The sequence below is a fragment of the Carassius auratus genome, unplaced genomic scaffold (genome assembly GCF_003368295.1).
Source record: "Carassius auratus strain Wakin unplaced genomic scaffold, ASM336829v1 scaf_tig00040972, whole genome shotgun sequence".
NCBI lineage: Eukaryota > Metazoa > Chordata > Actinopteri > Cypriniformes > Cyprinidae > Carassius > Carassius auratus.
The window spans coordinates 10641-26327 of record NW_020526622.1 but is presented as its reverse complement, the minus strand read 5'-3'; the positions used below and the strand labels follow the sequence as shown (position 1 = coordinate 26327).

Sequence of the window (15687 nt, the reverse complement as noted above, 5' to 3'; positions counted from 1 at the left end):
GACGGCACTGCATCACGTACAGGAATGCTAATATAATGTAAATCACAATCACATTTGAAAGCTGAGGAAAATGGGTCGTTCAAGACATTGTTCAGAAGAACAGCGTACTTTGATTAAAAAGTTGATTAGAGAGGGGAAAACCTATAAAGAGGTTCAAAAAATGATAGGCTGTTCAGCTAAAATGATCTCCAATGCCTTAAAATGGAGAGCAAAACCAGAGAGACGTGGAAGAAAACGTAAGACAACCATCAAAATGGATAGAAGAATAACCAGAATGGCAAAGGCTCAGCCAATGATCACCTCCAGGATGATCAAAGACAGTCTGGAGTTACCTGTAAGTACTGTGACAGTTAGAAGACGTCTGTGTGAAGCTAATCTATTTTCAAGAATCCCCCGCAAAGTCCCTCTGTTAAAAAAAAGGCATGTGCAAAAGAGGTTACAATTAGCCAAAGAACACATCAACTGGCCTAAAGAGAAATGGAGGAACATTTTGTGGACTGATGAGAGTAAAATTGTTCTTTTTGGGTCCAAGGGCCACAGGCAGTTTGTGAGACGACCCCCAAACTCTGAATTCAAGCCACAGTACACCGTGAAGACAGTGAAGCATGGAGGTGCAAGCATAATGATATGGGCATGTTTCTCCTACTATGGTGTTGGGCCTATTTATCGCATACCAGGGATCATGGATCAGTTTGCATATGTTAAAATACTTGAAGAGGTCATGTTGCCCTATGCTGAAGACGACATGCCCTTGAAATGGTTGTTTCAACAAGACAATGACCCAAAACACACTAGTAAACGGGCAAAGTTCCAAACCAACAAAATTAATGTTATGGAGTGGCCAGCCCAATCTCCAGACCTTAATCCAATTGAGAACTTGTGGGGTGATATCAAAAATGCTGTTTCTGAAGCAAAACCAAGAAATGTGAATGAATTGTGAAATGTTGTTAAAGAATCATGGAGTGGAATAACAGCTGAGAGGTGCCACAAGTTGGTTGACTCCATGCCACACAGATGTCAAGCAGTTTTAAAAAACTGTGGTCATACAACTAAATATTAGTTTAGTGATTCACAGGATTGCTAAATCCCAGAAAATTTTTTTTTTGTACAAAATAGTTTTGAGTTTGTACAGTCAAAGGTAGACACTGCTATTTTTTTGAACACTCCCCTTTCAACTAATTGCCCAATTGCACAGCCTTAAGAGCGTGCATATCATGAATGCTGGGTCTTGTTTGTTTTCTGACAATCTACTGAACCTACTGGTAACTTGTTTGCCACGTAGCAATAAAAAATATACTAAAAACCTTGATTATTCTGGTTAGTCACATTGTACTGCTATTATTTTGAACAATACTGTATGCTCTCATCCAGACGTCGTCTCTTTCAGGGAAGACCTTGCATTTTCCATCATGACAATGCCAGACCACATACTGCATCAATTACAACATCATGGCTGCGTAGAAGGATCCGGGTACTGAAATTGCCAGCCTAAGTCCAGATCTTTCACCCATAGTAAACATTTGGCACATCATAAAGAGGAAGATGCCACAAAGAAGACCCAAGACTTAAATTGCATATTTAGGAAAATTGTTAAAGGATAAATAATTTTTTTTTTAATGTATGAGTAAAAATGAATAAAAATGCATGATTGCTCTCTTGAAACATTGCATTTAGAATCCATAAATCCTACAGTTCGCCCCAAGTGGAAAGCATATTTATACTGTCTGAATTGTTCATTATCCTTTCTATAGTGCACTGTGTTCCATTCACTTTATGGAAAATAGTCTAAATAACAGCCTTATTTAAGACACAGATTTGTATGTGTTATTTATTCAGATTAAATAATATATAGAAACCCTCTATTCACATATTTGTTTCCCACAAGCATTTGCAATATATAAATATAGCTCTTACCTCGGATATTTATCATATGCAATAGAAGCTTCAATACTTCTTCCCACCGGTGTCTAGATTAAATCAGCTCAGCTGAGGTCATTGCCACTTTGGAACTCATAATGCAGGTTCAGGTATAGAGCAAGATAATAGATTTACACTTAATAATTACTCAGAGATGTTTTAAAAAGTTTAATGCATCACTATAGGAAATGGTTTCACTTTATTAAAACAATAACTCATTAAGCAAATAACAATAAAAGTAAATAGCATGAAGTATTCACCCCAAATTGCAGTGGCGAATGTGTTCCAACAATAATGTTTTATAGTCACAAAAAACAACACATCTAAGCTAAAACATATCACAATACAACACTTTAAGAAAGAAGGTCCATTCTGCAAAGTTATTGCAAAATGCACTTCCTCACACAATCATGATACAGTTAGCAAAAAGTATATATATGTGTCTTAACTGTTGAGCAAACTCTAACAGAATGTATATCTCATTATTGCCTTTCAAGGCTTTTCAGGTTTAGCGGCAGATGTTTGCAGTCTCAAAGCCCTAATATAATTTGCGAGAGATTGTAGCTCCAAATTAAAGTTCACCAACACAATCAATTCTTTCAGAATTCTCATAATTGTCTTATTCAAATCCTCCTATTTTCGCATAAGTTAAATCATTCTTATTCTAAAAACAATTTCCTGCTGCTCCATCAGTTGAGATTCTGTCCTGTTTTCCTCCGCGTTCCTCCCCACATCTAATGAATCACCTGCCATGACAAGTCTTATAATGTAGGGGGAATTGTATGTTTATATTTTAGATTGTTCTTTAAATGAGTGGTATAAAAGGGCGTTTAAGTCTTATCGGTTCCATTAGTTTGTAACAATCATTTTGTTCAAACTCTGAATAGCAGCTTGTTTTTCGTTCATTCCCCATTCAGGTGGAATCTCGCCCTGATCCTTGAATTTTTTATTATAATGATTTTCCAGTTTTCCCTGGAATGTGCACACAAACCACTTCCAATATGGCAGTCCATGAGGGTCAGGAGTGATGTCCCACTCTGCATAAACTCCTCCTGCACTTCTGTAGTCACTGCATGGAAAACTCTTATCTGAAACACGAAATTGTTTTCTACTTGTCACTAAAGTTGTGCAGAAATCAGCACAGAGATCATCTGTTTGATAGTAAGAAGTTCCTTTAATTCCAGTCACTCTGTGGAAAGGGACACTGTGATCTCCAGGATGGTTGTCTATTGTGCTGGTGCAGAAAGCTCCACAGAACGGACACTGAACCCAACAGCACTGACAGAAATGAGAAAACAGAAGCTCATCTGGTCTGAACTTTAGGTCCAGCTTTTCATTAAAAGTATTTGTGTTGAAACTACTTTCACAAATAAAGATCACATGATCAAGTTCTTTTCTCATCACATCTTCTAGGAGTTTGAAATCAAAATCGTCATATTTCACTCCACTGAGGTCTTTTTCAGAGAAGATCAGCTCATCTGAGAGATGCTGTGTGAAACTCTTTAACCACAAACCAACATCTCCTCTGTTCTCTTGAACATATTTAGTGGATTTATCTCCTCTCTTTTCTTGAACTTGTTCAATAGAGTCATGAGCTGCTTTCATGATCTTCTGCTGCAGGAGTTCAGTGTTCTCCATCATTTTGGGTAAAACACTGTCACTGAACTTAGCAGTGATATATTGATTGACTTCATCTCTAATGAAACTCTTGAAGTGATCTCTGGGATTATGAATGTAGTTAATGTATTTGTCAAAGTCCTCCTCTTCTGCCAGTGTCTCCAAGATGTGCTTCTCCAGTTTTAATCGGTTTTCTTTCAGTGATGGACATTCTGTTCTCATTTCATTTGCCAGATCTCTAGCAGTCTTCTTGTAGACACTCTGCTCAATGGGCTCTTTCAGTTTCTGACAGATGATCTCACCACAAATAGCAGCTGATGTTGCTCCTTGACAGTATTTCTGGAAAATACTATAGTACTCTTTTCTCTTTTTCTGAACATATATGACAGGATTATTGGCTTCTGTAAACATTGTGTGTTCTTCAGTGATCATCTTGTTTGCTCTCTCACAGATGGAAAGAACCAAATCCATAAAGAATTCATTCTTCAACACATATTTCAGGCATCCTTCCTCATGTTGTATTATTCTTGCCTTGATGTAACCTGTGAGTTGTTGAATGCAGCTTTTGTTGTAGCCCATCTTTGAAATGTTAAATGACTGAATCTCTTTGTCTGTTTGCTGAACAACATCTGTGACAAATGATCTTATCTGGGTTTCATCCTCATTAGATAAAGGATCAAAACATAAAGCTGAGTTGAAGGCATGTTTAACCTGTCCTTTAAATCCACTGTTTTTTTTAAACTGTACATATTCTGAATAACTCTGCACAGTGACAACTTTATTGTAGTCATTGCTCTCCCTCAAGTGATCTATAACACTTCCATAGATGTCCCTGAGGATCTCTCTCACATCTCTCATTATGTTAATTTCTTTTATCGGAGAGGTGTCTGTGATGATCTCCTTTATCCAGTGTTCCCAAAAGGAATCAAACTCTTTCTTCAATGTTTCTTCATTGTTATTTTTATATTTGAGCTCTAAGGCAAGTTCTTTGCTCTTTTCATAGAGAGTGTCTTCACGATGTTTCCTCTGAGCATCAATCTCTTTCTTCAAGTCTCGCTGTTTAAGAACCTCATTTAGTTTCTTTTCTGTGTCCCTCACAATGTTTTCCTGAAGTTCTTCGATTTTGATTTTAAATGATGTTTTCCACTGAATCAGTATGTCTTTATCTTTGTCATTTTCAATTAAATCAAACATTGATTGTTCTACTTCTTCACTTGTCTTCTTCAGTTGGGTTTCAAGATATTTTCTCTCAACCTCATGAATTACTTCATTTTCTATTTGGTTGTGTAGTTTGTTCTCAGTTTCCATCATGGCACTGCGTAGCCTCCAGGACCACTTGCTGTATTCAGTCTCCAGTTTCCTGTAGGCTGAAATCTCCAGAGAATTTCTGAAGCTGAAGACAAATCGTTCACTCAGTAAAGCCTTCCAGAGATCTTCAACACGAACTGTTAAGTCTTTCAGCATAATTCCATGAGATTTTGCAGCATGAGAAATAACAGATTCCTTTAGTTCTTGAATGTTCTCACAGTAGTCTGGGTTTGGTGGTGACATTAGTGAGCTGCCCTCCCAGAGCTGAACAAAATACTTCACATCTTTCTGAACATCAAATCTAATGACATCACTGAAACATTCTGCATCACAGACTTCATCTTTAGCAGCGAGTTTTGTCATCTCATCCAGTGTCTCCTGCAGTCGTCTCCTTCCCTCCATGTTTTTCTCTTCAGCTGTGACGTCTGAAACGTTCTGATGCACAAACACACAGCTGGGATTGAGCCTGACCCTCTTCATTCTCATGAAGGCCTGAACAACAATCTGAAGAATGTCCTGCATCTCGGACGGGTTTTCTCCAAAGATGTTTATCAAGGTCAGATTTCCAATTCCAATGACGAATGTGGCCAATTCATTGTCATGATCTCTTGTTGATCTTCCAGACAGTTTTAGAGCACGAAGACCCTCAGTATCAACAACCAGAATGAAGTCAATCTTCATCTGTGTTTTCATCTCATCTGAGACTCTGACCAGCTGCATGAAAGCTCCTCTGGTGCATCTTCCAGCACTGACGGCAAACTCAAGTCCAAACATGGCATTCAGCATGGTGGATTTCCCGGAGCTCTGAATCCCTAAAACTGACAGCACAAAGACTCGCTGGTCTCCCAGTTTCTGGACGAGTTCATCTAGAACAGCAGAGATCCAGATCACAGGAACATGAGCAGCATCTCCATCCATCAGCTCCAGAGGAAATCCAGAGATCATCATCTCTGCTGCAAGACTCGGGAGAGAAGAGAAGGGAACCTCCAGATCTTTCTTGTTCTCCTGCACAGATGAACATGATTCATAGATCTGACCGATCTCCCTCATGATGTGCTCCAAACCAAAGGCTGCAGCTTGAAGCTCCTCAGATATCTTCTCAAGTTCAGTTTGTTTAGCTTCATGTCGTTCAGATTTATTACTGCTGTCTTTCAGTTTCAAGACTCCTGACCATGCTTTATCATATTTGTGAAGAAGAGCAGAAAGGTCACTTGATGTATGTTCATCCAACAGGATTCTGAGCCATTTGAGGAAAAACATCTTTCCATGTTCATTATGTGAGCTCATTTCTTTAATAAATATCTTCATAAACTCACTCATGTCAGATTCATGCTGTTTTCCTCGTATTTTATTCATTTGTATTGCTTTTGCACTTATTTCCATTTTTATTTCTTCTCCTTGAGGTCGATGTAGTTCTTTGTTCTTCTGACTCCATTGATGCCACAGTTTCCCCTGATGAGGCAGAAATGATTCTTTGATTTCTGTCAGATCTTTCTTCTCCAGTAAACTCAATCATCTGTTGTGCTGCTTCTCTTCCTCTCCTGCAGTCATCATCTTCCTCATCTACTCTGATATCTGAGTGTTTGGACACATCTTCAAGTCTGAAATTGGTAGATGTTTCTGAGAGGCACTCATTTATAGTTCTTCTAAGTTCTTCAGACACATCTGACTGATTTCTGTATTTCAAACCGATTTTGATTTTTTTTTTTCTTCATCTTCATTACAGTAAATTCATCCTCCGTAAAAAGACAAATGAGTGGCTTTTTGTTTCCAAACAGGTTATTCATCATTGCTGCACTTCTGTCATTCCTGTCTAGTTTTGCTAGAAGAACAACATTGACTGATGCCATTTCAGTGAGCATCTGCAGCTGTTTCTCATGGTCTCCTGCATCACCGTGTAGATTACAGAACGCAACACAGTCAGTGAATTGATCTGTGTTTTTCCCAGAGGGGCAGAACCAGGCGATCTCCACCACTCCATCCATCAGGACTCTGGTTCTGCTGCTGCCTGGACAGTTCCTGTGGAAGAACGTGTTGTGTTTCTCATTGATCAGACTGTTCATCAGCTGAGACTTGGATGAAGACACAGAGTCAAACCTGAAGAAAAACACCATTGGAGTTTGTGCCTTGTAGATCGGCTGGGATTTACTGATGGTTTCATTGTTGGTTTTTCTCATCTTCCAGCTCTTGTTGATTTGTCTGAATGTCCAGAGAGGAAACTCAATCTGTTTTGTGACTGGATCAGGAACAAGCAGAGGCAGAGCGTACTGACACTGGGACAGTTTAGTCACCATCAGCTGCTTCAGGAAACCATCAGCAGAAAGAAACACAGCCATCTGAACATCCATCGGGTGGATTCGCTCAGATTGGCCTGTTACTGTGTTTGACGAAGTAATGTGAAGAACACATTCAAACAAATCACCCTCATCTTCAGACGAATAAGCATCTCTCTGTTGATCCTGTTCATTTGTCTCTTTAACACTGATGAATCTCGCTCTGTAGTCCATCATCAGTATTTTTTCAATAAAAGTCTGAACCAGCTCCTCTTCAACACAAGACTCATGAGACTGTAACGAATGTTCAGTTATCTGAAGAGCATCTGCAGCTCTCAGTTTATTGTGGCGTCTGCCTTCAAGGTTAAGTCTGTGAAATAGATCCTGTATTTTATCTTGATCAGCTTTGACTCCTGCTGTTTCAACATCTTTGTTTTCGCTCTGTTTAATAGACAAAAACAACATGAATGTTATGTGTTTTTTTCCTTTCTGGTTTCCATATCCTATACCAGAGGTGCCCAATCCTGCAAATTCAGTTCCAACCCTGATCAAACACACCTGAATCATCTAATTAATATTTTAGGTAGCACTTGATAATTACAGACAGCTGTGTTGGTGTAGGTAGGTAGATCTCCAGGAACAGTATTGGGCACCCCTGTTCTATACTAGTGTATAAATTCAGTTTTCTAGAGTTTCCTCTGAACATTCACCTGAAATGAATTATCAGTTTCAGTGCAGATGTTCTTCACCCCATCCTTCTCACTTTCATATCCTTCTTTCCACTCTCTTTTTACACCTGGAAATGACATTATTAATAATTGATCTGACCACAAGCCTTTAGACAGACCGCTGTTCTAGCTGGTTAACTCGGTGTCTGATATTGACTGAATATTGAACAATACTATATTATAAAATAATTAAAATGATTAAATGGCCAACAACAGATTTGCAGAATAATTTTGTTTTACTTGTTTTTGACAATGCAAAATCATTGTGGGATTTAACACTGAGTTTTATTTTTAACACTTTTTAAATTATGCAGTTTAATTTGGTTAAATAAAGTTTATGGATAACTTTTACCTGGGAACACTGCCATTTCCCCTTACACGCAGTGCAAATGCAGTCAATTAGATAATTATGTGTTTAATTAATGCTGATTGTGCATTATTAACGACAAACACCTGCTGTTAATAAGCAGAATCACTGAAGGAAAGAAAAAAGAGATGAGACGAGCAGAAACACAAAAACTACAGCAGAGTTCCAGCCACAGCCTGAGTTGAAATCAAATGAAATAAAAGAAGGCAATACTTTCTAAGACAAGTCTGTTGATTCTGACCTCAAAGGAGTGACCAGCCTGTTCTCTCTCTTCTGCCTCTGGCTATTTTTCCTTCTTTTATTTTCTCTATATAATATAATCAATTTTTTTACTTAAAACATTTATTTTTAAACTTTTATTTTAACTTGAAAACCATTATTTCAGATATTATTCATTTAGTTAATTTTGAAATATAATAATAAATAAATAATTCCGTACATTTATATATTAGGGAACTTGGATTAATCTAGCATGCAATGGACTTTTATCATATTAAACTGAATGTCAGAAGGAGCTGTTTTCATACCCAGGGTTGCAAAGGAAAATTTCCATGGGAACTTTTTGAAAATTACAAGTTTGAAACTTTGCAGGAATTTCTCATGAAGGCATCTCATGAAAACCAACAAAAAATACAGTGGGCACTGCTAATAACTGCATATTACTGCTACTAAACAACAAAAACATATGGCATATTACCTGCTTTGTTTTTAATTAATTAATCAATTGCAGTTTGCATACAATATGCTCAAACTTTAAAGGGTCAAAACTTTAAACAGTACACTGTCTGAACTGCTGTGAATAGAGAACTGAAGATGAACACAGATTCGAGTCAGATAACGAACGAACGATTGACTCATTCTCGAGTCAAGAACCAGTTGCATCGGTTTTCGGATCACCAGTAGTGATGGGAAGCTTGGTTCTTTTCGGCGAACCGGTTCTTTCGGACAATTTGATTCAATAAACAAGTTTATAAAAAATAAAAAAACGGTTCACCAGTTATTTTGCGCTCAATGTAATGACGTCATTGGTGATGATTGTCGCGTCCGACATAAACAGTTCTCGGTTCAGTGTACAAATAAATGTCAAATAAATAATCAATTATTATTTTTCTGCGTAGTTTGAAGAGAAACATTTTTTAATCTTTATCCCGGATATATATATTTTTTGATCAGGAAGAGGGTGGGGCGGGAGGGTGGTGTCAAGGCGTTTTTTTGGCAAGACCCCCCACCAAGATATTACAATATTACAATCTTGTTCTGTATTTTTTATCAAATAATATAAATATATGCAATGTTTAAACATTAAAATAGTAATGTGTCCAAACTTTTGACTAGGGTTGGGTAACAAAACCAATATGGCACCGGTACCTATGGATTGGGTATGCACCGAACCGAATCAGAACACAGATTTCGGTGCCTCATTTCGGTGGCACTTAATGCCTGGGTGATCAACTGAAATATTTGTCCTGGTTCTCCGTCCTGGTCGCTATGTCATTTTTTAGCGGGTCTGCAGTGATTAGCCCCACAAAACCGAGTCAGAGTCAGTCACCTAATTTCATATGAAGACGTCGTCATACTTCATCTCCTCCCTGTCTTTCAGCGCGCTCTTCAATCCACAGACCGCGGTGATGCAGCATAAGCAGACTCAAACAGAAGTAGAAAGGACTCAAGGTGTTGTCAGGATCCTGCTGACAGTCCTGTACATATTGTCTCTGTTCCATGTTTCTTAGTTTTTTTGTGTCTAAGCACATGGTTCTGTCTTTGTTTGTTTCTTCCACGTTCTCCTCTTGTCCCACCTCCTTGTTACCCCAGTCATGCCCCTTGTTTAGCCCTTGTTGGCTTGATTGTTTTCACCTGATCCTCATGTGGACTGCTCTATATATTGGGTTCAGTTTCCTTGGGTCTCTGCTGGTTTGTTTTTGGTGTTTACCTTTTGATCTTGCTTAAACTATTTTTTGATTTCTTATCTAGTTATTTTATAGCCTCGGCTCCTTTTTGGCCTTTTAGTTCTATCTATGTCTTGTTTTTTGATTGTGTGCATCCTAATCTAGTTTTTGTTTTTTCTTTTTGATTTAGGTTTTCTTTTACTCTGTTTTTGATATTGCAGTTCATTTTTGGATCCTGGCCTTTTGTTTTAACTCTTTGATTTATTTCTTTGGATAGTTTTGGTTATTTCGCCTTTTGTTCACGTTTTGTTTTCAATTGTCTGTGTCTTTTTGAGTTTCGTCTATTTGTGTATTGTCCTAACCTAGAGGAGCAACAGATAAAGAAAACTTACCTGTCTCACTGTATCTAAACCTAACCTATACCTAACTGTATCTAAAGCAGATGTAATCAAGAAGCAACAGAACTGTATTTTTACCACTACCCATGCAAGCAAAATGTAATTGAACACTTTAAGCAAAGTAAGCTATGATGGGCAGATAAACCAGATTGGGCAGGTTCTGTTAATTTAGCTGCATTCAAAAAGGAAATCATTTGTAAATATACAACTTTTTCTAAAAGATTTGATAAAAATTAAAGCTTAGAGACAGGCCGATAATTATCAAGGTAATTTTCCTCCAAACCCTGTTTCTTAAGGAAAGGTTGAACTACAGCATGCTTAAAATATTTTGGGACTACCCCAGCATTCAGGGACGAGTTAATCAATGACTGAATGGAAGTACTGATTTCAGAAAAAAGAGGCCTTAATAATCTCAGAAGGAAGGTTTCCTGAGCCTTCAAAATGGTCTCTCAGTTTGGTTCGCTAGGCTACACAAACAAGTGCCTAGTTTTCTCCACACACTTAGAATTAAGGCCCAAAAGTTATATCTCGGTCTCATCAGAGCAGAAAGTCTTATTTCTCCGGGTGATTGTTTTTTTTTTTTTTTTTTTTTTTTTTTTAAGCAAACTCCATGTGGGCTTTCATGTGTCTTGCACTGAGGAGAGGCTTCCTTGGGCCACTCTGTCATAAAGCCCCAACTGGTGGAGGACTGCAATGATGGTTGACTTTCTACAACTTTCTCCCATCTCCCAAATGCATCTCTGGAGCTCAGCCAAAGTGATCTTTGGGTTCTTCCTTACCTCTCTCACCAAGGCTCTTCTCCCCCGATTGCTCAGTTAGGCCAAACAGCCAGCTCTGGGAAGGGTTCTGGTTGTCCCAAACGTCTACCATTTAAGGATTATGAAGGCCACTGTGCTCTTAGGAACCTTAAGTGCAGCAGAATTTCTTTTGTAACCTTGGCCAGATCTGTGACTTGCCACAATTCTGTTCTGTCTCATATTTGCTCTGACATGCACTGTGAGCTGTAAGGTCATATATAGACAGGTGTGTTGCTTTTCTAATCAAGTCCAATCAGTATAATCAAATACAGTTGAACTCAAATGAAGGTGTGGAACCATCTCAAGGATGATACAAAGAAAAGGTCAGCACCTGAGTTAAATATATTAGTATCACAGCAAAGGGTCTGAATACTTAGGGGGCTTTCACACTGGCAGTTTAGTGCGGAAAGGGGCACGGTTCGCATGAAAAATCGCTAATGTAAATGCTGTCATCGGACCCTGGTGTGCACTGGGGTATGGAACCCGAGACTACCTGGAGAAGGTGGTCTGAGTTCGGTTGCTCCCGAACTATGGCGCGGTTCACGTGAATGTGCAAGCAACATGGACTCGGGTGCGCACTTATTCAGGAAGTAAAGTATCCTGCGCATACGTAACATTGTCAATATCATTGTTTCCTCAACACACGAGAGAGCCGAGGTTGGTTCCACACACTCCTAAAAGTAAAAATTAAATTAATTAAAATGAAATAATTTAAATAAATTATTATGCTGTGCAAAATAGCACCAAAATAACAAAAAATACAACTATGCTCAGTCGCGTTGTGTTCTCCATGCGATTTCCATGTGCATTTGCGATGACGTAAAGTGACTGCAAACGCACCTGGGTTTGATACAACTATTGAGTGTGAAAGCAGATTATTTCTTAACCATGTGATAATTAATTTTACCTTCCATTATAGAAGTTTGCAAAGATTCATCTGACTGCAGAGCCTTGTCTGCGATTGGAGATTCCCCTGTCTTTGAAGGTTCATCAGTTTTTAGAGATTCTTCTGTTTTGGAAGGTTCTCCTGTCTTTGAAAGTTCATCTTTCTTTGAAAGTTGGTCTGCCTCTGATTCATCTGTATTTGATGGCTCCTCTCTCTTAAAAAGTTCTTCTTTCTTTGGAGGTACCTCTTTGTTTAGATGCTCCTCACTCTTAGAATGTTTATCTGTCTCAAGAGGTTCCTCTTTATTTGGTGATTCCTCTGTTTTCAGAGATTCTTCTGTCTTAGAAGGTTCTGCTGTCTTTGAAAGTTCATCTTTCTTTGAAAGTTGGCCTGCCTCTGAATATTTATCTGTCTTTGATGGCTCCTCTCTCTTAGGACGTTCTTCTTTCTTTATAGGTACCTCTGTATTTACATGCTCCTCACTCTTAGATGGTTTGTCTGTCTTAGGAGGTTCCTCTTTCTTTGGAGGTTCCTCTGTTTTCAGAGATTTTTCTGTCTGAGAAGGTTCTGCTGTCTTTGAAAGTTCATCTTTCTTTGAAAGTTGGCCTGCCTCTGAATATTCATCTGTCTTTGATGGCTCCTCTATCTTAAAAAGTTCTTCTTTCTTTGGAGGTTCCTCTGTATATAGATGCTCCTCGCTCTTAGAAGGTTTATCTGTCTCAGGAGGTTCCTCTGTCTTTGGAGGTTCCTCTGTTTTCAGAGATTTTTCTGTTTGAGAAGGTTCTCCTCTCTTTGAAAGTTGGCCTGCCTCTGATTCATCTGTCTTTGATGGCTCCACTATCTTAAAAAGTTCTTCTTTCTTTGGAGGTACCTCTGTATTTAGATGCTCCTCACTCTTAAAAGGTTTGTATTTCTTAGGAGGTTCCTCTTCTTTTGAAGCTTCATCTGTTTTCATAGATTTTTCTGCCTTAGAAGTTTCTATTGTCTTTGAAAGTTGGCCTGCCTCTGATTCATCTGTCTTTGATGGCTCCTCTCTCTTAAAAAGTTCTTCTTTCTTTGGAGGTTCCTCTGTATATAGATGCTCCTCGCTCTTAGAAGGTTTATCTGTCTCAGGAGGTTCCTCTGTCTTTGGAGGTTCCTCTGTTTTCAGAGATTTTTCTGTTTGAGAAGGTTCTCCTCTCTTTGAAAGTTGGCCTGCCTCTGATTCATCTGTCTTTGATGGCTCCACTATCTTAAAAAGTTCTTCTTTCTTTGGAGGTACCTCTGTATTTAGATGCTCCTCACTCTTAAAAGGTTTGTATTTCTTAGGAGGTTCCTCTTCTTTTGAAGCTTCATCTGTTTTCATAGATTTTTCTGCCTTAGAAGTTTCTACTGTCTTTGAAAGTTGGCCTGCCTCTGATTCATCTGTCTTTGATGGCTCCTCTCTCTTAAAAAATTCTTCTTTCTTTGGAGGTTCCTCTGTATATAGATGCTCCTCGCTCTTAGAAGGTTTATCTGTCTCATAAGGTTCCTCTGTCTTTGGAGGTTCCTCTGTTTTCAGAGATTTTTCTGTTTGAGAAGGTTCTCCTCTCTTTGAAAGTTGGCCTGCCTCTGATTCATCTGTCTTTGATGGCTCCTCTCTCTTAAAAAGTTCTTCTTTCTTTGGAAGTTCCTCTGTATTTAGATGCTCCTCACTCTTAGAAGGTTTGTCTGTCTTAGGAGGTTGCTCTTTTGTTGGAGGTTCCTGAGTTTTCAGAGGTTCTTCTGTCTTAGAAGGTTCTCCTGTCTTTGAAATTTCATCTTTCTTTGAAAGTTGGCCTGCCTCTGAAGATTCATCTGTCTTTGGTGGCTCCATTCTCTTCGGAAGTTCTTCTTTCTTTTGAGGTACCTCTGTATTTCGATGCTCCTCACTCTTAGAAGGTTTATCTCTCTCAGGAGGTTCCTCTTTCTTTGGTGATTCCTCTGTTTTCAGAGATTCTTCTGTCTTAGAAGGTTCTGCTGTCTTTGAAAGTTCATCTTTCTTTGAAAGTTGGCCTGCCTCTGAAGATTCATCCGTCTTTGATGGCTCCTCTCTCTTAGGACGTTCTTCTTTCTTTGTAGGTACCTCTGTATTTACATGCTCCTCACTCTTAGAAGGTTTGTCTGTCTTAGGAGGTTGCTCTTTTGTTGGAGGTTCCTGAGTTTTCAGAGGTTCTTCTTTCTTAGAAGGTTCTCCTGTCTTTGAAATGTCATCTTTCTTTGAAAGTTGGCCTGCCTCTGAAGATTCATCTGTCTTTGGTGGCTCCATTCTCTTCGGAAGTTCTTCTTTCTTTGGAGGTTCCTCTGTATTTCGATGCTCCTCACTCTTAGAAGGTTTATCTCTCTCAGGAGGTTCCTCTTTCTTTGGTGATTCCTCTGTTTTCAGAGATTCCTCTGTTTTCAGAGATTCTTCTGTCTTAGAAGGTTCTGCTGTCTTTGAAAGTTCATCTTTCTTTGAAAGTTGGCCTGCCTCTGAAGATTTATCCGTCTTTGATGGCTCCTCTCTCTTAGGAGGTTCTTCTTTCTTTGTAGGTACCTCTATATTTACATGCTCCTCACTCCTAGATGGTTTGTCTGTCTTATGGGGTTCCTCTTCCTTTGAAGCTTCATCTGTTTTCATAGATTTTTCTGCCTTAGAAGGTTCTACTGTCTTTGAAAGTTGACCTGCTTCTGAAGATACATCTGTCTTTGATGGCTTCTCTCTCTTGAAAACTTTTTCTCTCTTTGGAGGCTCCACTGTATTTAGATGCTCCTCACTCTTAGAAGGTTTGTCTGTCTTAGGAGGTTGCTCTTTTGTTGGAGGTTCCTGTGTTTTCAGAGGTTCTTCTGTCTTAGAAGGTTCTCCTGTCTTTGAAATTTCATCTTTCTTTGAAAGTTGGCCTGCCTCTGAAGATTCATCTGTCTTTGATGGCTCCTCTCTCTTAGGAGGTTCTTCTTTCTTTGTAGGTACCTCTATATTTACATGCTCCTCACTCCTAGATGGTTTGTCTGTCTTAGGAGGTTGCTCTTTTGTTGGAGGTTCCTGTGTTTTCAGAGGTTCTTCTGTCTTAGAAGGTTCTCCTGTCTTTGAAATTTCATCTTTCTTTGAAAGTTGGCCTGCCTCTGAAGATTCACCTGTCTTTGCTGGCTCTTCTTTCTTTGGAGGTACCTCTGTAATTAGATCCTCATCACTCTTAGAAGGGTTGTCAGTCTTAGGAGGTTCCTCTTCCTTTGAAGCTTCCTCTGTTTTCAGATATTTTTTCTGCCTTAGAAGGTTCTGCTGTCTTTGAAATTTCATCTTTCTTTGAAAGTTGGCCTGCCTCTGAAGATTCATCTGTCTTTGATGGCTCCTCTCTCTTAGGACGTTCTTCTTTCTTTGTAGGTACCTCTGTATTTACATGCTCCTCACTCTTAGATGGTTTGTCTGTTTTAGGAGGTTCCTCTTTCTTTGGATATTCTTCTGTTTTCAGAGATTTTTCTGTCTGAGAAGGTTCTCCTGTCTTTGAAATTTCATCTTTCTTTGAAAGTTGGCCT

The 15687-nt window shown here is 38.8% G+C and overlaps 1 protein-coding gene across 1 annotated transcript; it reads right to left on the bottom strand.

Annotated features, from left to right (window-relative positions):
* Positions 1-2766: 2766 nt before the first annotated feature.
* Positions 2767-15451, bottom strand: LOC113084961 (interferon-induced very large GTPase 1-like). The gene is given in 5 exon segments (XM_026255041.1): positions 2767-6354; positions 6356-6550; positions 6552-7556; positions 12650-12711; positions 13852-15451. Coding segments are annotated over 5 exon segments (6450 nt in total).
* Between the last annotated feature and the right edge of the window lie 236 nt (positions 15452-15687).